The 20497-nt window shown below is 36.8% G+C and overlaps 2 protein-coding genes across 2 annotated transcripts in view; both read right to left on the reverse strand.

Moving 5' to 3' along the window:
* The window catches only part of lgals8b (galectin 8b), a 78236-nt gene extending 77477 nt beyond the window's left edge, over positions 1-759 (reverse strand). The window contains exons 1-2 of the mRNA XM_079442759.1: positions 558-759; positions 275-363 (exon numbers count right to left, since the gene is read on the reverse strand). Of these exons, the coding sequence (XP_079298885.1) occupies positions 275-363; positions 558-596 (128 nt within the window). The 5' untranslated portion in view covers positions 597-759. The remainder of the gene's footprint in view (positions 1-274; positions 364-557) is intronic.
* Positions 760-11119: 10360 nt separating this feature from the next.
* LOC306886562 (glycine N-methyltransferase-like) overlaps positions 11120-20497 on the reverse strand; it is a 32102-nt gene continuing 22724 nt past the window's right edge. Inside the window, exon 6 of the mRNA XM_079443753.1 lies at positions 11120-12474. Coding sequence (XP_079299879.1) covers positions 12303-12474 — 172 coding nt within the window. The 3' untranslated portion in view covers positions 11120-12302. The remainder of the gene's footprint in view (positions 12475-20497) is intronic.

Below are 20497 nucleotides of genomic sequence, written 5' to 3' on the forward strand. Positions count from 1 at the left end.
ACATTTAGGTGAATTATAGTGATTTTTTAAAATTTATTTTTTATTATTATTGATTTTTTATATTAAAACTCATTTGAATTAATGGCAGGATATCGCTTACGTTTTTGCACTGTGGGTGGAATATTCAGACGGTTCCTTAAGCGGCAGTCAAATAGTATTCACTACAATGAGCATTAAATGAAACTGGGTCACAGAAGGACATAGAACCTTTACCATGCATGTGTGTAGGCTACTTTATGAGAATAAACCAGTGGATGTATTTAGTGGATTTTACCTGTCCGCATCATTATGAACACATCCCTGTATAACAATCATCTCTCCTGGGTGGAGACCACCCGGTACAATCTCAGTGAAGGGGATTGTCTGATGAAAATCATAATAACAAAATGTTCATAACGTTCAACACACGATCCATAAGCATTATTTTTCAGACTGGGTTACTGTTATGATGAGCGAAACAGAATGCTTACAAATCCACAGATAGGCTAAACACTTGTTTTCGCATGTTATTATTTTAGGCTATGCTCATTTGTAAGGTCGTCTCAAATTCGACTTACCGGATTGAGAATCGTCTGTTTTGCATTTGCCACTGACATTTAAATTCCTGTATTTAGCAATTAACAGTATACTTAAAGGCGTGAATTTAAAAATAACGTGGTCTTGTTAAAACCCCGTTTCCTCCATTGACGAAGAAGCAAAAGGCTCAAAAACTACGGAACCAAAACAGCATACTTGAGCATCATTTGTATGAGGTGCCAGACAGGACAAAAATGAAGGGAACGCGATTTGAATGCTCGGTTTGAATACATGCCACTCCTTTAATAATAACAACAACAACAACAACAATAATGTATTATAATCATCATAATAATAATTAACAATCACAACAATAATATAACTGATTCTGTGTTCCTCACTTTACATCACGTCCAGAGTCGTCATGCCCATTCAAACTAAGGGGGCACGTGCCCCCTCAGATTTTTGAGCCAAGTGGATTTTGCAGTTTCCAAAAGATAAAAAATAGCCGAATCATATTTTTATATTTGATACAGTCATACTGGCGTGATTAGATCGTTCAGTGCGTTAAATCACCAGCTGCTAAACTCTAATCTGAGTTATCTGGCTGGCGCACTGCATTATAACCAATCACACACGATTCTGTTGAGTTTATGACTGCAATGGACAATCAGAGGCGTTCAGATGAGTCATCGCTGACACGCGGTGTTTTATTCAGGGCTCGCTGAGTGAATTCTCTTGTCAGAAACAACAAAGTGCAGAAGTGCGTACTATGTAAGTAAGAGATTAATTTCACAGTGAAAACAGCTTCTGTGATTATAATGGGAGTTTTTGAGACTGAAGTCTTGATAATGAAATGATAATGTTCTTTGATAATGTAAGTTTCGTTCTGTACAATGAAAGTGATATGATTAGTAACTTATAACGTTTTATTAAATTCATGTTAAATACAAGGCGGTCGTAAAATATTTTAAGGCATGACACCCATGTGGTTCTTAAGTAAAAAGTCTAATTGTATGCGTAGTTAAGGGGTCATTCTACAGAAATGTCCACTTTTGGTATGGCAAGATGTCTTAAAATATATTTATTTTTCTAATATTTAAACTTAGACCACATTATTAGATTACCCTTTGACTTTAAGAATATACATAAATGTTATTTTATTTATTTTATTATTATTATTTTTTTAATCCTTTGTGCATTTATTTACCCATAAGGAAGGTGACACCAGTGATGGTAACACAATAATAATAATAAAAAAAATGCATTTTACAAAATGTCTGCTGCAAGGTATCAAACCACATGTTGTCAATCATGGTATGCTCACTAACTTAAGTAGTTTAATCCATTTGCATTCTAGTTTTATAAAATTCCCTAAAAATAAACCAAACTTTCAACTGAAAGCAAAGTTCAACTAAAAGCTTCATATGAAATCATGAGATAAATAAGAAAACTTCTGTTCTGAAAAGAGTGGACTTATCATGGGCCTTTCTTCATAGATCTTCAGGAAAGAGGAAGAAGGAAGTTAAGTAATAAAAATAAACTATTTTTGTTAAACGGTAACACCAGTGACACAACTCCAGGGGACCACTACTTTCATTATTTTATAATATTTATTCACCATTTAGTGTTTTTTGTGTCATTTATATCATATATTTGATAGTTATAAATACATTATTGTATTTAAAATGGTAGAAAACCCCCAAATAAAGCACTTTTTCTCTGTACATGACTGTGGGGACGAGCAGTTTTGTGGTGCTTGGAATTCTATATAATTAATTAAAAAACAAACATTGCAACATTGATGGCTCAAGAAGGTGTAATTGTTCAAAGAACATATTGTTCCATTTTAAAATTGTAACCCTATAAAGTGTTTTTCAAGTGTAATATTTCTGTAAAGGCTAGGGACAGAAAAATTGACATTTCCATAGAATGAACCTAATAGAACATTAGGCTAATTTGCCCATCGCCCGTTATAGATTAACCAACATATATGAAGGTGCAAAATGCATTTACTTACAGTTTAATTACTGGGAATATTTTGAATAGCCTAAAAAAGGAAAAAATAAGTAAAACATAAGCCTACTGCTGTGTCAACCAGTGTAAAAATAATAAGTGCATGACACCCCTGGTGTCCTCTATGAAAAGATGTTTCCCAGCTGACATTTATTAATTCTTTTAAAAAAAAATTTTATTGAATGCAGGAAAAAAACAATAACAATAGTCATCGTCAAATCACAACAACAGTCCAGGGTCATTCAGTTTTTCAGTCCAGAGGAAGTGCAAAGTCCTTCAACAAAGCCACTGCTCTTATTGCTTTCAAGTTCGTAGAGAATTCAATAGATTTAAAATACATTTTCAATTCAAGTTTGAATCTTACAAAAAGAGGTGTGCATTTAGAAAATTTACATTTATGAATATGATATTTAGCTAACAGGAAAATAAGGTTTATAAAATATCACCTTTTTTTCACATTCATGAAATCCAAAAATGACATTGCTATAAGTAAACTCAAAATTAGGATTCACATAACATTTGATAAAGTCAAGAATGTCACACCAAAATTATGTTGTGTAAGAGCAATTCCAGAATAAATGTAAAGACATTTCATTGTTTTCTAAACAGAAAGAACAGTTGGTGTTAATATCATTCTTAAATCTTTTAAGAGAGCACTTATCCGGGTAAATTCTATGAATCAACTTCAATGCAATTTCTCTCATTTTGTTAGTAATTAAATATTTGTGAGGTAATGACCAAACTTTCTTCCAGGGAATATTGCTTACTAAACCATTCCAATAACAGATTGCATAAGGCACAGAAATAGACTCCATCTGAAACAAAACTCCAATTTTCTTATTGTTTTTTGACTTGGATGACGAAAGGCACTGTTTTCCAACAAATGTTTTACAAAGATCCACTGAGTGACATGAGATTGGAAAAGAAAGACCTCTAAAAAGCATGAGAACTCCATGTGTCACTGCATCAGCAACAATTGCAAACTCTTTCGGACTAACAGGAATTCCATGCTTAGCTAAAAACTCAGAGTAATTACAGATTGAACAATTTTGATTGAAAAGTTGAGACACAAAAATAATACCATTTTTAAACCAATAATAAAAAAAGAGAGTGTTTTGTGTTTATACAGTAGATTCTTGTTATTCCAGATTAGATACGGTGTGTAAAATTGTGTTTAAAAATTAGGGACCAAGCCAACAACATTTGTCTATGAAAAATAGATAATTGGACAGGGATTTTCATGATGTTATTGTTACAGATTAATAAGAAATTTAAAACTCCTAGTTTGGAAAAAACAACATTAGGGATCAGATTCTATATAGATGAGGGCTTATTGATACAGTTTTTTATCCAATTTATTTTAAAGGTGTTGTTTAAAGTGTTGAAATCAAGAAAGTTTAAACCCCCTTTCTCAAGGGTGTTCATAAGTACAGATTTTCTAATAAAATTAGCTTTATTCTTCCAAACAAAGTTGAGAAGCATTGTATAATTTTTTTTAAGAACGGCATTGTCAACATTCAAAGAGAGAGTAGCATATGTTAACCTTGACAAACCTTCACCTTTGGCTAGTAAGATTCTTCCCCTCAATGAGAGATCACGTTGGAGCCACATATTCAGTTTTTTTCTGAGTACTCTCAATTAATGGATTAAAATTTGAGGAGCATCTTTCTAATTCATTTATTTGTTATAATAACACTTAAATAAGATACCTGATCTTTGATTTGAATATTACAAATTTCTGACAAATTACATTCTTTGATGGACATCAGTTCACACTTTGAGAGGTTCAAGAACAGGCCTGATGCTTTGGAGAACTGCTGGATATACTTTAATGCTAAAGGAACAAAAAAGTGGTATCATCAGCCAGTTAACTGATGAGTATCTGTTTGTCAGCAATAGAGATACCATGACAACCACTATTAGAAATATAAGAAGCAAATATCTGGGAAACTAGTAAAAATAAATATGAGGATAATGGACACCCTTACATAATACCACGTGACAAGTAAAATCTAGGAGAAGTACCATATTTTAATTTAATTGTACTACTACAGTTGTAATATAGAGTTCTTACTGCCTTACAAAAATATTCACCAAACCAAATTTTTCCACTGATTTAAATATAAATTTATGTTCAACTGAATCAAAAGCTTTATAAAAATCCAGAAAAAGAATAAAACTATTATGTTCAAGCAAATCACTATAATCCAATAAGTCTAAAACTAATCTAATATTATTCATTATATGTTGGTCCCTCATAAATCCAGACTGAGTCTCATCTATAACAGCATCCAAACAATCTTTAAGTATTTTAGCAAATATTATGGCGAAAATTTTATAGTCATTGTTAAGGAGTGGGATGGGTCGCCGGTTGTCTAAATTGGTAAGATCGTTCTTAGGTTTAGGAATTAAAGTTATGATACCTTGCATCAATGTAGGAGGTAAAGCCTCTTTTTCAATACTTTCTCTAAAAACCTGAGCTAAAAAGGGAGTAAGTTCATCAGCAAATAACTTGTACAGCTCAGCTGTAAGTCCATCACACCCTGGGGACTTATTGTTTTTCAAACTCTTAATTGCTATTTGTACTTCCTCTGGAGTAACAATGCTATCACAAAAAAATCTATCACATTCAGATATAACCTTAACATAATTAACCGAGTCTAGAAATGAGGATGTTGTCTGCTCTGAATACCTTGAACTATAAAGATTCTTATAAAAATTGGCACTGTAGTTTGCTATTTCCTTTGGATCTTTAACAATTTTGCCATCAACACAAAGTTGTTCAATTGTTGAGAGGGTAAAATTACGCTTTTCTAACTGAAAAAAATATGCGGAATCGAGTTCTCCCTCTTCGAGCCATTTTTTCCTGGATCTTATATAAGGGCCCCTAGTCTTTGATAAGTACAATTCACCCAATTTCATTTGCAAATCTGCAATTTCAAATTTTTCTTCTAGAGACATGCAATCAAAATTATTAGACTGAGATAATTTCCAAAAGAATTTTAAATTGTGGCTGTTTTCCAATAGCTAGCAATTAATTCTTTATTTTTATCCTTTACATCTGGTAATTCTAACAGTGAATTATGTTTCCACAAAGAAGCTCTGCATTGGCCTGTCACATAATCTGCCATTAAAGGGGTATTAATAAAGATAGTTTTGTGGTTGGTCAATGGGGTACATTGAATGCCGACATTCAGATCAAAATTTGAGCCAATAATCAATACGAGATTGTCTTGAACCACTTTTAGTGGCCCAAGTAAACTCTAAATTGTTAGGGAATCTCTCTCTCCAAATGCCCACCAATTCAAACTTGTTTATTAGGTCTAATAGCGCAGGACTAGAACAAGCGGTCCTTTTTGGAGGATATCTGTCCAAAGAATTATTAAATGACACATTATAGTCTCCTCCTAGAAGAAAAATGCATTAGGAAATTTATTAGACCAATATGTAAGCTTCTCATCTAATTTGTTAAAAAAAAATTATCCAAAGAATTACTGTACCCATATATATTTCCGAGAATTACAGTTTGTTGGTTAAGTGAAATTACTAATAAATGAAAATGACCTAAGCTGTCCGATTCTGTCCCTAATATATCCCCACCAAATTTGTTTCTCAAAATGCTTACACCAGCTGAGTGTTCGGTGCCATGTGAACTCCAAATATCGTTACCCCACTGAGATTTCCACCATTTGTAATCATCAATAGTCGAATGACATTCCTGAAGAAAACAGAAATCTGATTTGTGTTTTTTAGCAAACAAAAAAAGAGCTTTTCCTTTGACACTATCCCTGAGGCCCCTGGCATTAAATGATATTAAAGACAATGACATGAACCACGAACAATATAGAAAAGAAACAAGAAAAGAAAAGAACAAAGGTTGAGTAAATGAGTAAACCAAAAGAGTACACTCGTTCAATCACTATCCTCCAAAAAGAGCAACAACCACAACAATAGCTCAACCGGGAATAAGGTGTTCAGATTTAAGTTCAGAGAATAAAGAATAAACTTCAGCTTTCGAATAAAGATTTAAGAACCCAAAGTAAAAGTAAATAATTAACAATAAATAAATAAATAAATAATAATAATAAAATAATATATACAAGTATAAAAATAAAGTAAAAATATATAAATAAAATAAAATAAAAAATAGATAAAACAACAGCTAATTAGTTAAAAAAAATCTTACACTTATCAAGCTAAACATTTAGAAGAAATTCTTACACATTATCAAGCTAATCACTTAGAAGAAACAGTTGCTTGTTGAATAAACATTGCCAACATGTTAAGTGTTGGCTACATCTTTAGCGGTCACTCTTTTACCCTCAATCACAGCAAATGGACCGTGAAAGCCAGCTCTCTTTCCTTCCCGTCTCACCTTCTCTACCGTCGGCCACAGGAGAGATCTTGCATCCTTGTCTTTCAGCGAAAGATCCTCGAAGATCTTGATCTTCTTTTTCCTGAGAAGGACGGACGTTTTGGCATCTCTCCAAACTTTGTCCCGCTGGGACCGCGACGAAAATAAGACAATTATGCGACGAGAGGATCTTTCCGCAGCAGAACGAGGTCCCAGCCTATGAGCGATGTCAACTCCACGGGGCAGATCTGCAGCGATGCTCAGGGAGACCTGGCTGAAGAGGTTGATGATCATCTGCTTTACATTCTCTCCTACTTTCTCCGGAATACCAGCGGCGCGAAGATTCCATCTTCTCTTGTACGCATCCAGATCATTATACTTCTCACGAAATTCAACATTGTCTTCCTTTTAATTTTATATATATATAAATAAATAAAACTTTTCTGCAGGAGTTAGTTTTAGGGGCTACTAAAATACAGGGGGGCACCAACACTGATCTTGCATACCCCTTGGCAAATGTGCAGGATGTAATAAATATCTCTTTGGAATTATCTTCTTTTTCGTGCACTCCTCGTTCTTATCCCACACAGAAGCGTGACAGCAGTATAGATAGCTCTTTAATTCTTCACTAACTAGCAGAAGACACTAACCAGTTTTAAATTCCACTTTGTGCAGATGTGAAATGTTGTAACGCTGCATTACAATGTGCTCTGCTATTATTAGAACTATGCTATTCTATGACATAAGTGATGTAATTTACATTAATTACTCTTATGAATTTTAATGTGAAACTGTAAGGTTCCACCCGCTAGTCCAAACAGCGGAATCCAGCGGCCTGGTCGAAGGCTTAATGCATGTTCGGTCTTTTACTTGCGCCTCTGAATTTATCTGGATTTAGTTTCAATTTTAGTCTAGCTCCATGTTCAATCTGACTCCAATTTCAAGTGATCATTAAATTTAGACAATATTTATCATTAAAAACTGATCACAGTCATCAATTGTATATTAATTTAGATATTTGATTATTCTGGAAATCCCATACTTTCAATTATTCATTCATTAGGGACCAGGTATCACACAGGAATTACACTTCGGCCGATAGTGAATCCACGGACACAAACTTGTCAGTTCTGAACTTACTCAGAGGGTGCAGAGTGGTTATAATACCTTTAAGTGAGCTGTGCCTGCATACTCATGACAAAAAGTGTATTTTTATTTTTTTTCCTTTAACCACGAGAGCTACACCGTGTTAAGCCAGTAACAGTCAGAAATCCAAAGTCTCCCTCATGGTGTTCCCCATGGTTCATCCATTGTTGCTTTGGTATGATCTGTCCTGAACACAGATTTGCGGAAATACCACTACTTGAAAATACCACTACTTGAAAAATTATTTCAGAAGAGATCAGAATAAATAAAATATAACAATTTATTATTAGTCAGGTAAAAACGTGTCATGCCATTTACATAAAACAATAAGAAGCCAATTCAAAAATAAGAAAATACATAACATCAGTTGTTCAAAGATGAATCTAAGAGTAAAAATGTATACCTGACTTCAGGAAGATACATAGTATGGAACATATGAAATACACTCCACACACTACGGGCTGATATGGCTACAGAATCGCAAAGTAGTGTTTTGTCACTTCCCTTATATACCCAGATAACAAAGACATAGAAACCTTCAGATCAGTTGTAAACATAAAATACCTTTTGTTGTTTTTTGGTTCTCATGCTTCAGAGTAGTGTTGTCACGATACTGGAATTTCTAACTTCGATACGATACCTTGAAAAATATCGATATTCGATACCATTTTCGATACCACGGAGAAAAAAACTGCCACAATAATAAGGGGGTAATTAATTTAAAGATAAATGTAACAAGTCGAGAACATGCGGTATATTTTACATGAACAAAAAAATGTCTTGAGGTACTGCATTTGTTGATTTATTTATTAATCTTAGTTAAATGTTAATTGAAACTAACGTTTACTAATACATGTACTAATTAAAATCCAAAGTTCTATTTGTTGATATTCTCATTTGCTTCATAACCAAAATATTTCCAGATATAGGGCCCTATCAAATCCGTTTTATTTTTTTCTACATTCAATTTTTTCCATTTTAATTTTTCTGAATTCCGTTTTTTTCTGTTTGATTTTTTTTAATGGTCAAATTAAATGCTATTAATCTAAAAGCATGTCTAATTCATTAAAATCATGACAATTATACAATTTAACATTTAATTTATTAAAAGTGTAACAAAAAAGACACGTTTAGGGCCGTATGAAATGTTTTATTTTTTTCTCACCTTATGTTTTATTGTTACCAAATTCTGTGTTTTAGCATGTCTATTATTTGAATGCATACAAACAATTTTTATTTATACTTACAGTAGCCTTATGAAATGTGTTTTCCCCCTCATAAATTCTGTGTTGTGTATTTAAATTTTACTGGATATCCGATGAAGGCATAAAACAATTTTAATAAATTTATATTTGAATTAATGAAAATTAAACATTTACATTTTTGGCAAATGAAGGGGATTTACTATTAAAATTAAAATATTTTGTGATTTCTTTAAAAAAAATTAACAGTAGTAGTAAGTAGTAGTATTATGTACATTCTACTAAATAATAGTAATATAGCCTATTTCTGGCACACGGTCTTGAATAGGTTGTTAAACCGAACTTTTATTTTGACGGGTTGCCGTGAATACTTCTAAAGTTCTGTGTGTGTATGATATGACGCTAGTTTTACTCAAATTAAATGGTAAAATGCTCGTAAAGTGCCTTTCAGATCAGTTCTGGAGATATTGTTGATGTATTTATGTCCTCATCGAGACGGCAGACGCTGAAATCACCGCGAGCGCCACATTAGTAAACACAACCGCACGTGCAGCACATTCACACAGAGACGCGCAGAACATGCAGGATTCATATTTAAATCCACTTTTGCAGCTTAATATTTACAGATACTAGTCCATATCGCGATTTGATTTAAGTGTAATGACCTACTTTTGATTAATTCATCCAAACTTTGACAAATTCCATGACATTCCGCGTTAAACTGTAAATTCCGTTTTTATGACTGGATTCCGTGCGCGTTCTCTGCATCGCGGAGATCATAGATCCCTACAGATAGCGCTCCTGCTGTGTTCTTTAACAACCAGAGCAGCCATCTTTCTATTCACTTCACTTTTGCTATTTAACCAGAGCGAAGGAGACGAGTGCGGTCACGTGTGGTGCTTGTCCACGCGCCTTTGGAGAGAAGTGAAAGTGACAGCTCGGCTAGTATCGGTGTATGGATACTTCGGGAAATTAATATTGGTACCGTTCAGATATTTCAGTATCGATATTTATCGAAATATCGATATTTTTGACAACACTACTTCAGAGTCGTACCTGGATGAAGACACACAAACATTCAGGCAGACCCCTAGAGGGGGACACACCCCCTCCTCAGCAGAACACAATTCTACAAAAGTTTTCTCATAATATAAATGACTACTGTAAAATTGAGACGAATTTACCAAATCGCACAGAGACCTTTAAAATGATACCAAACATGAAAGGGAAAAAACAACTTTGACAAGATATAACACTTCTGGCATATGGAAATTGCTTTTTGGGGAAGAAGAGTGAGGGAGGAGAGGCAGAGAGGGCAGAGGGGAGAAGAGGGTCGTAAATGAACAAGGAGATAAGTTTGGTCAGGGTGGTGTTGTTTTTTCTCTTTGGAGATCTCTTCTCCAGATTAGTTTTATTGCATGGCATCTGTCTTTGCGAATGTTCCCGAGTTTTGCCCTCAGAATTAATTTTATAAGGAAATAAATTCACTCCTTGCAAAACCATGAGAAACAGGTGAATAAAGACTGAGAGCCAATGTTCAATGTTCAGAAAGTATTATTTCAAGAAATGTAAAATGTTCAAATTATTTTAGAAAATTTTATTTTATTGATAAACTATTTCAGTTCAATAAGAAAATGTTCATCACCTTTTTTGTTCATCACCTTTTCAAAAGTTCATCAATCATGGAACAAATTCAGATAAGCTATAAGCAGCTTTACCAAATTTTCCCCATGTACACGGTTTTCTAGAATTTTAGAAAGAAATTGGTTTCCACTGACCAGTTTCACTTCAGAATGATACAGTGGCTGAACAGTTATTAGTCTTGAAGACGAAGATGCTCAAAACAGTGGATATGACAGAGGACACAAAAGGGGGAGGTTATATATGGATTTTTGGAGGTCTTTTATTTTGGAATTCAAAAGACTTTGACATGGGTCAGCACAACGAAGGAAAATAAAATAAAGCCTTACAACCACCAACCACCAATGAGCAAACCAAAAGAAACACTGGAAAAACTCCATGAGATGTTTAAGATAATACACAATTTGAAAGGAAAGAAAACAGGTCCAGTAAACTTTAATATTTGCATACCTATCGATCATTACACTATGTATCAGCTAGTGCATATTTAAAGCACCCTTAAAAAAAAAAGAAAATGAATTCCGCAATGAATCCGCACTTAAAATCATTTTGAAAGACACAAAGCAGTGATATGTATTTGTCTGAACATTCAGTTATACACATGACTACTTCATACGGTGTATTCAAGGTTCATTATGTATGTGTAAGTGAAGTTTAATGTGCACTCAAATCGCGCTTTTACTTAACATTGTTTGTAAAATATATTTTTTAATCTATGTTTGCACCATAACAGGCCAACAGTCTGTGCATAATTGCTAAGGATTTTTCAGCAATTCTTTCTTCAGGTTACAATGTTAAGCAAGGAGTTGGAAACAACTGTCTTTATAAGTGAGAAATTAAATTATTAACTCAACACAATTTTTTTTTTTAAACATTCACACTGCATGTTTCTTGAACACAGTATAAATTGCTACTTCAGCTTTCAAACGGAGTAACAGGCTATAATGATATTGCTTGTTTTAAAAGTAATATTACAGCACAATTAGTGCTGTTAGTCTGAATAGCATGGATGTACCTGCACTTGTGACTTGTCACAACCATTTTTATATTACTTATTTATCTGTATATATTGCATAGCATATTCATCAATGCTATTCAGGGGTGATAAATGGGTTATTTATGCATTTATCTTTTTATTTTCACAGACAGACATCCGTCTCGTGCATGTTTACAAAAAACAACAATTAAGTAGCACAGTGGAACACAAAAACACATTCTTGTGTGATATGCTTTTAGCAGTGTTCTGTAAAGTAAAATGTTCATGCTTAAGAATGTGTAATATGAAAGTAAAAAGAGAAACCCCCCAACAAAACAAAAGAACTAAAATCATGTCATGCAAGCCCTAGTCTTTATTTTTTGTACTGACCAATTTTCACAACCAATTTTCCATGTGAACATAAAATAAAAATTACAGAATGCATGTGGCTTTAAGTAGTCTTTTTAACCACATGAATGAAATAACAGGGCACCTCTCCTTGCCCTGGGGTGTATTGCTTGAAGTCTCCATATACATTGTGCTCGCATTTTCCAAAAAATGATGCTCTTAAAATCTCCTTAAAACTCTCCAAACGATGGGGGTAGTATGACAGGCGGAATTTACTACAAGACAGAAAAGAAAACTTCTTAAGAACATCATGCATGTAACATCAACAACAGTTCAACAAAAACCATGTATAGAAAACCGTTCAGCAACTAGTTTTAGTGTCAAACATCTAAAAAGCCATGATTCTGAGTACTGGGTAGGATAACATTCATTGCAATTCCACAAGTAATTTATATTCATCGTAATTGCAAACTGCAAATTATTTTACATGTACTAGGGATGCACAAATTGTTTGGCCTCTTAGCACACAAAATCTGATCAGTCATTGGACAAATTGTTCATAAATTTAAGGCTTATCTTTTTATTATTATTATTATTATTGTGTATAAACAAAGCATGACATCACTGGATGTGGTATTGTTGCAGATTGAGCATAATATATTTTAGACAACCGACCTATCGGTAAGCCCCGCCCCCCTTAGTTACTGTTGCTCCCTCGAACAAACAAGTTGCTCAATGTCTTAAGCCTGTGTTATACTTTCCGCGTGCGTACACGGACAGCGCAGACTACTTTACTACCGAAAGTGTACGCTGATGTAAACAAACATGTGAACAAACATTTGCCCATAGTTATTGCACATCTGGCTGTCTTTATATTGTTTTAATCAACGGATTGTACAGGTTCGGGTAGCAACGAGCTTCTTCACACAGCCTGCACATGCGCAGTTGGTGCTTTTGTAGCCTACTGACCGTCCGCGGACCGTCCGCGCATACCCTCCGATGAGGATTTTTACGTCACGCATACCATAGCGGACTCGCGGTTCTACCAATGTTTCTCTATGGCGCTGAAACATAAAGATGTCCGAGTTCCGCTCCCGTGCAACTGATACTCGACTGCCATTGGCTCATCTGCATTCGAGGAGAGGGGCTTACCAATAGGTCAATTATGGACAATTGTTTTAAAAGTACAGATAATAATGAATTATAAAGTGCCCATTTTGCAAGTGTCACTGTGGTTATTGTTCGGGCTCAGTACAGTTAGAAATGGAGAGGAAAAATATACTGCAAATGTAAAAACAGTCTAGTCTAGTCTGCTTTATTGTCAATTCTTCCACATGTACTGCACATACATACAGAGAATTGAAATTGCGTTCCTCTCAGACCCTTGGTGCATACAGTTAACATTTAAGACACTGACAGTAGACGTTCAAATACAGATAAATACAGTTTAAACATACAACTATACAGATATACAAATAAAGAAAGGGATAGATAAAGTGGCATAAGGCACATGGCAGATAGAGTGCAAACCAGTTAAATAAAACAAAACTGTGCAGATATATGTGTAGTGCAAGAAGAGCTTATCAGGGGCCGTTCACATATAGCGCCTAAAAACGCGTGGAAAACGCTAGGCGTGCCGCTTTCTCCTTTTTTTCCAAAGCGCTAGGGCGGTTGCGCTCCGGAGGCGTCTGTCGTTGCTAAGCAACCATCAGCTGCGCTTTCTGTTACAAAAAGGAAATTTCAGCAATGGATTTCCACCACCGAAAAACCCTTGCTGTAACTCTGTTACAAGGTTTGTTTACTAAGAAAAGTAAAAAACGCCGCAGTGTTTGGGTGCACCCCATACTTCAAAAACGCTGCTGAGGTTTCAAAGTAACGGAAAAGGTGAGGAAGCTGATTGGTTGGTTCTTGTCACATGACCCGCGGTGCGCTTGAGGCATTCTGAAAAGTTGAGGGCTGTATCCGAAATCGCCCCCTATACCCTCATTCACTATTCCCTACATTAGTCCACTCATATAGTTCACTTGAAGGAGTGAATGAAAACGAGTGAGTGAATTCGGACACTGAATGCACCGGAAGAACTGCCGCTTTTGCATAGTTTGCTTCCTGTTAAATAATCATTTGAAACGGGCAGCTCCAGTAGTAAGATTGAAGGATTTATCTTGAACTCTGTCATGGAAATTATGTATAAACCCTAATAGTCAATTTACAATTAATTTTGTACCTTTGTTGTATTCCACTGTATTACACAGTGGACGAGCGCTTCTAAAATCAATGAATAGATGATTCAGCTGCGGGCGCCATCTTCTGGTGAGACGCGGGAATTGACTCGGCGCGCGACTCTCACAGTGCATTCTGGGGATTCTCTAGCCTCGAGTGTACATTGGTTGTACACTCGTTTTTGCGGTGCATTGTGGGATTGAATGAGTGCGCTCGAGAACATCCACTAAGGTTTCGAACACCACTTAAAATGGCCGTCCCCTCAAATAGTGCACTATTTGAGGGTATAGGGGGCAATTTCGGATACAGCCGAGATGTTTTTATCTCGATGCGGCGCAGACACGCCTGGAAAAAACGAGCGCGTCGCACCGCGACCGCGTCGCTTCCATTATGAGCGCGCATACCGCGCTTCTACATTTGAAATAACGAACTTGAGCGCGCAAAAGACGCGATATGCGAATGGGCCCTAATTACGCCGGTTTCACACTGCAAGCGTAAGCAGGGCGTAAACAGCGCGTATTTTTTTCGGCGCCCATGTTAACGGATGAGAGCGTTCACACAGCACGCAGGGGCGGCGCGGCAGCGCGTAGCAGGAGCGGCGGTGCCGCGATCGTTTCGGCGCCGAGTCTATTTTTGCTGCGCTGCTTACGCTCAATTAAAGTGAGGTTTCATTAGGGTTTCATTAGAAATACAACATTTTGGACAAAAAACTGAGAAAAATGCATTTTTATCAAAGTAGTGCATTTTGGCGCCCATGTTAACGGATGAGAGCGTTCACACAGCACGCAGGGGCGGCGCGGCAGCGCGTAGCAGGAGCGGCGGTGCCGCGATCGTTTCGGCGCCGAGTCTATTTTTGCTGCGCTGCTTACGCTCAATTAAAGTGAGGTTTCATTAGGGTTTCATTAGAAATACAACATTTTGGACAAAAAACTGAGAAAAATGCATTTTTATCAAAGTAGTGCATTTTCAAGCAAAATACATTAAAATGTCGTATTCGTTCACCTGTAAATAATTATATGAATAACTGAAATTGCATTCAATAAACAGAACAGACAGACACAGACACACACACACACACACACACACACATATAGGCTACATACATACATATACATACTGTACATACACACACACACACTTACACATGCACACACACACATTGACGGTTTATCGGTCCATACACAACTAGAGATGTTTCTGTGTCTGTAAAGGCATCTCTCTCACTGACTACTTCGTCCTGATCAGATTCAAAATGGTCAAAACATGATCTACATATATATGATCTACATTTTCTCTGATCCTTCCATTTATGCCGATCATCTTGTATTCGGACCCTTAAGACCCGTAAGTCCCGTAACTCATTCAGGACATGCGCTAGGGCTTTTCTTACCGTAATATACCTAGAACACATTTCCGTAAAAACTCGTCAATGGCAGGGAAGCGTTGTCTCTTAATTGACGAGATATCTCGTCAATGGCGGGGAAAGAGTTAATGGCACCCTTTTATTCAATACTTTTTGAAACCTCCATTTGCCAGTTTAACAGCTCTAAATTTTCTCCTATAATGCCTGATGAGTTTAGAGAACACCTGACAAGAGATCAGAGACTATTCCAGAATCACTCCAGACCCTTTAGATTCCCAGCTCCATGTTGGTGCTGCTTCTTTTCAGTTCACCCCACTCATTTTCTATAGGGTTCAGGTCAGAGGACTGGAATGGCCATAGTAGAAGCTTGGTTTTGTGCTCAGTGGCACATTTTTGTGTTGTTTTTGAGGTTTGTTTTTGGATTATTGTACGGTTGGATTCACCAAACCCATCTTGAGTGTTTGCTGCTAAAAAGCAAATTTTTTAGTTTCATCTGACCATAGAAGCCAGTCCCATTTGAAGTTCCACTCGTGTCTGATAACTGAATATGCTGGAGTTTGTTTTTGGACGAGCTAGGATAATTTATAGACACATGTCCTCTTCCAGGCAGTTTCGTAACATTTTCTGTTGATTGGAAATTCTTAATTATTGCCCTAATGTAATGAAATTGGAATTTTCACTGCTCTAGCTCTTTTCTTAAAGCCACTTCACTAATTTGTGAAGCTCATTTATCTTTTGCTGCACATCAGAAACCTAGTCATCCATCACAATGAGAAAAACCAAAGAATAAGGGAATTTGGGCTTGGTTTTCCCTCCTATTTATATTTCTGTGAAACAGGAAGCCATGGCTGGATAATTTCATGTTCATAATCTCCCTGGAGTGCTCAAAATTGTGAATATGAATGGAAATATACTTTAGAGATATTTTACTCATAATAATTTCTAGGGGTGCCAATAATTGTGTCCAATGTGTATTTGATAAAAACATTTATTTCATAATGATATTTCCCCCCCATTTTAAATCCTTACTATCCACTGAAAGGTTAGATTTTTTGTGAATTGTTTTAATAAAAGATCAAAAGCATTAATGCAGATGAATTTTCACAGCCTTCTTTGATCATATTTACCAAGGGTGCTGATATTTGTGGCCATGACTGTAAAACAACTGCATGTGAATCCCTTTGAAATCACATATGCAAATTTTACTCCAAATTGGGCCCAATTAGCCATTTTCTCTCCCCGGAGTCATGTGACTCAGTGTTACAAGGTCTCAGGTGTGAATGGGGAGCAGGTGTGTTAAATTTGGTGTTATCGCTCTCACTCTCTTATACTGGTCACTGGAAGTTCAACATGGCACCTCATGGCAAAGAACTCTCTGAGGATCTGAAAAAAAGAATTGTTGCTCTATATAAAGATGGCGTAAGATATAAGAAGATTGCCAAGACCCTGAAACTGAGCTGCAGCATGGTGGCAAGACCATACAGCTGTTTAACAGGACAGGTTCCACTCAGAACAGGCCTTGCTATGGTCGACCAAAGAAGTTGAGTGCACGTGCTCAGCGTCACATCCAGAGGTTGTGTTTGGGAAATAGACGTACGAGTGCTGCCAGCATTGCTGCAGAGGTTGAAGGGGTGGGGGGGGGGGGGTCAGCCTGTCAGTGCTCAGACCATATGCCGCACACTGCATCAAATTGGTCTGCATGGCTGTCGTTCCAGAAGGAAGCCTCTTCTACAGATGATGCACAAGAAAGCCCGCAAACAGTTTGCTGAAGACAAGCGGACTAAGGACATAGATTACTGGAACCATGTCCTGTGGTCTGATGAGACCAAGATAAACTTATTTGGTTCAGATGGTGTCAAGCGTGTGTACTCCTCACCTGGTTGCTGCCACAAAGACAAGTGTGTCTTGCCTACAGTCAAGCATGGTGGTGGGAGTGTCATGGTCTGGGGCTGCATGAGAGCTGCCGGCACTGGGGAGCTACAGTTCACTGAGGGAGCCATGAATGCCAACATGTACTGTGACATACTGAAGCAGAGACTGGGTGAGGAGTGCAAAGACAAGTGTGTCTTGCCTACAGTCAAGCATGGTGGTGGGAGTGTCATGGTCTGGGGCTGCATGAGTGCTGCCGGCACTAGGGAGTTCATTGAGGGAACCATGAATGCCAACATGTACTGTGACATACTGAAGCAGAGACTGGGCAGCATTCGAACATGATAACGACCCCGAACACACCTTCAAGACGACCACTGCCTTGCTAAAGAAGCTGAGGGTAAAGGTGATGGACTGGCCAAGCATGTCTCCAGACCTAAAGAGCATCTGTGGGGCATCCTCAAATGGAAGGTGGAGGAGCGCAGGTCTCCAACATCCACCAACTCCGTGATGTGTCATGGAGGAGTGGAAGAGGACTCCAGTGGCAACCTGTGATGCTCTGGTGAACTCCATGCCCAAGAGGGTTAAGGCAGTGCTGGAAAATAATGGTGGCCACACAACATATTGACACACTTTGGGCCCAATTTGGACATTTTCACTTAAGGGTGTACTCACTTTTGTGGCTAGCAGTTTAGACATTAATGGCTGTGTGTTGAGTTATTTTGAGGGGACAGCAAATTTACACTGTTATACAAGCTGTATACTCTCTACTTTACATTGTAGAAAAGTGTCATATCTTCGGTGTTGTCACATGAAAAGATATAATATTTACAAAAATGTGAGGGGTGTACTCACTTCTGTGAGATACTGTATATATATATATATATATATATATATATATAGAGAGAGAGAGAGAGAGAGAGAGAGAGATAAATAGATAGATAGAATTTGTAGATTTGAATTATGAATTAATGGTATTGCGTGATATTGTGATACTTCTCTGTATTGCAAAACTTAATCTAGTATACAGTGGGGCAAATAAGTATTTGATAAACTGCCGATTTTTCAAGTTTTCCCACTTACAAAGAATGGAGAGATCTGTAATTTTCATCATAGGTACACCTCAACTGCGAGAGACAATATAAAAAACAAATCCAGAAAATCACATTGTATGATTTTTGAATAATTAATTTCCATTTTATTGCATGAAATAAGTATTTGATACAATAGAAAAATAGAACTTAATATTTGTTACAGAAACCTTTGTTCACAATTACAGAGGTCAGACGTTTTCTGTAGTTCTTGACCAGGTTTGCACACACTGCAGCAGGGATTTTGGCCCACTCCTCCATACAGGTCTTCTCCAGATCTTTCAGGTTTTGGGGCTGTCGCTAGGCAACACAGAGTTTCAGCTCCCGCCATAGATTTTCTATTGGGTTCAGGTCTGGAGACTGGCAAGGCCACTCCAGGACCTTGAAATGCTTCTTACGGAGCCACTCCTTAGTTGCCTTTGCTGTGTGTTTGGGGTCATTGTCATGCTGGAAGACCCAGCCACGACCCATCTTCAATGCTCTTACTGAGGGAAGGAGGTTGTTGCCCAAAATCTCACGATACATGGCCCCATCCATCCTCCCCTCAATATGGTGCAGTCGTCCCCTTTGCAGAAAAGCACCCCCAAAGCATGATGTTTCCACCCCCATTTTTCACGGTTGGGATGGTGTTCTTGGAATTGTACTCATCCTTCTTCTTGCTCCAAACACGGGGAGTGGAGTTTATACTAGTGATGTTACGTTCGTGAACGAATCGTTCTTTTTGAACGAATCTTTTAGGTGAACGAATCATTCTCGTTCACGTAATCCATTGACTCATATTTCTCGTTCACTGAAATTCCTCCCTCCACCGCAGCGCGCCGCTATTGCGCGCATGCGTAGCTCTGGACCGTTTCATCTGTCAAAGAATGACTAAACCTCGAGCCAATAGCCTTCGAGTATGATACGAGGACGGAGCATGTGATTTGTTGAATCTAGTGAACGAATACGCCCTTCATTGAGTTGCTTTGAGTTTGAAAGAGTCAAATGAACTGTTACATACATACATCTCGTCTCATTATTACGTTCGTCGTTCGAACAACTGGTTCTTTGTTTTATTTTTTTATATTATTGTTTTATTTTTTTTTTATTTTTTTTTATTTATCATTTTGTTTTATTTATTTATATTATTGTTGTTTTATGTTTGAACAGTTACATACTTTTAAATAAAAAAATATTTCATTATGTTAGTCATGTCATGCACTTTTGTTTGTTTAAAAACTGTGAAACATAAAAAAATATGGCAGTATTGATTATTTGCGTCACGTCATCCCATCTCATTTGCGTCATGTGACTCACGTCAGCAAATAGCATTTCAGCTCGGGTTTAGAAGGGGCATGTAATTGGTTGGATCGAACGAACGAATATAATAGCATCATTGACCGAGATGGCTCTGTTTTGAGTCTGAACGAGAGAGAGATCTCCCGTTCGTGAACGAATTGAACGAACTGGTAGCTATACCCAGTTCGTTGACCGGGTAGGTCGGCCATTCTGTCAATCTAGTTCATCAATCAGCAGAAAGCGGATGCAAAGCACAGGTATCCGTACTGTGCACGCTTGTTTATATTCATATTTTACATACAGAATAACTCCTCGTTTAACATAATCTCAGATTTGAACGTGTAAATCTCTGCCTAAACAATTAAATGTTAACTAGCCTAGTATGCAAACAAATAAAAAAACACTTCTGCGTTGGTCATCCGAAAAGAGTGTAATTTAAAAGATAAAAAGAGTAATGACTTTGATCACTTATTTAGA

The sequence above is a fragment of the Barbus barbus genome, assembly GCF_936440315.1.
Source record: "Barbus barbus genome assembly, chromosome: 20".
Taxonomy (NCBI): domain Eukaryota; kingdom Metazoa; phylum Chordata; class Actinopteri; order Cypriniformes; family Cyprinidae; genus Barbus; species Barbus barbus.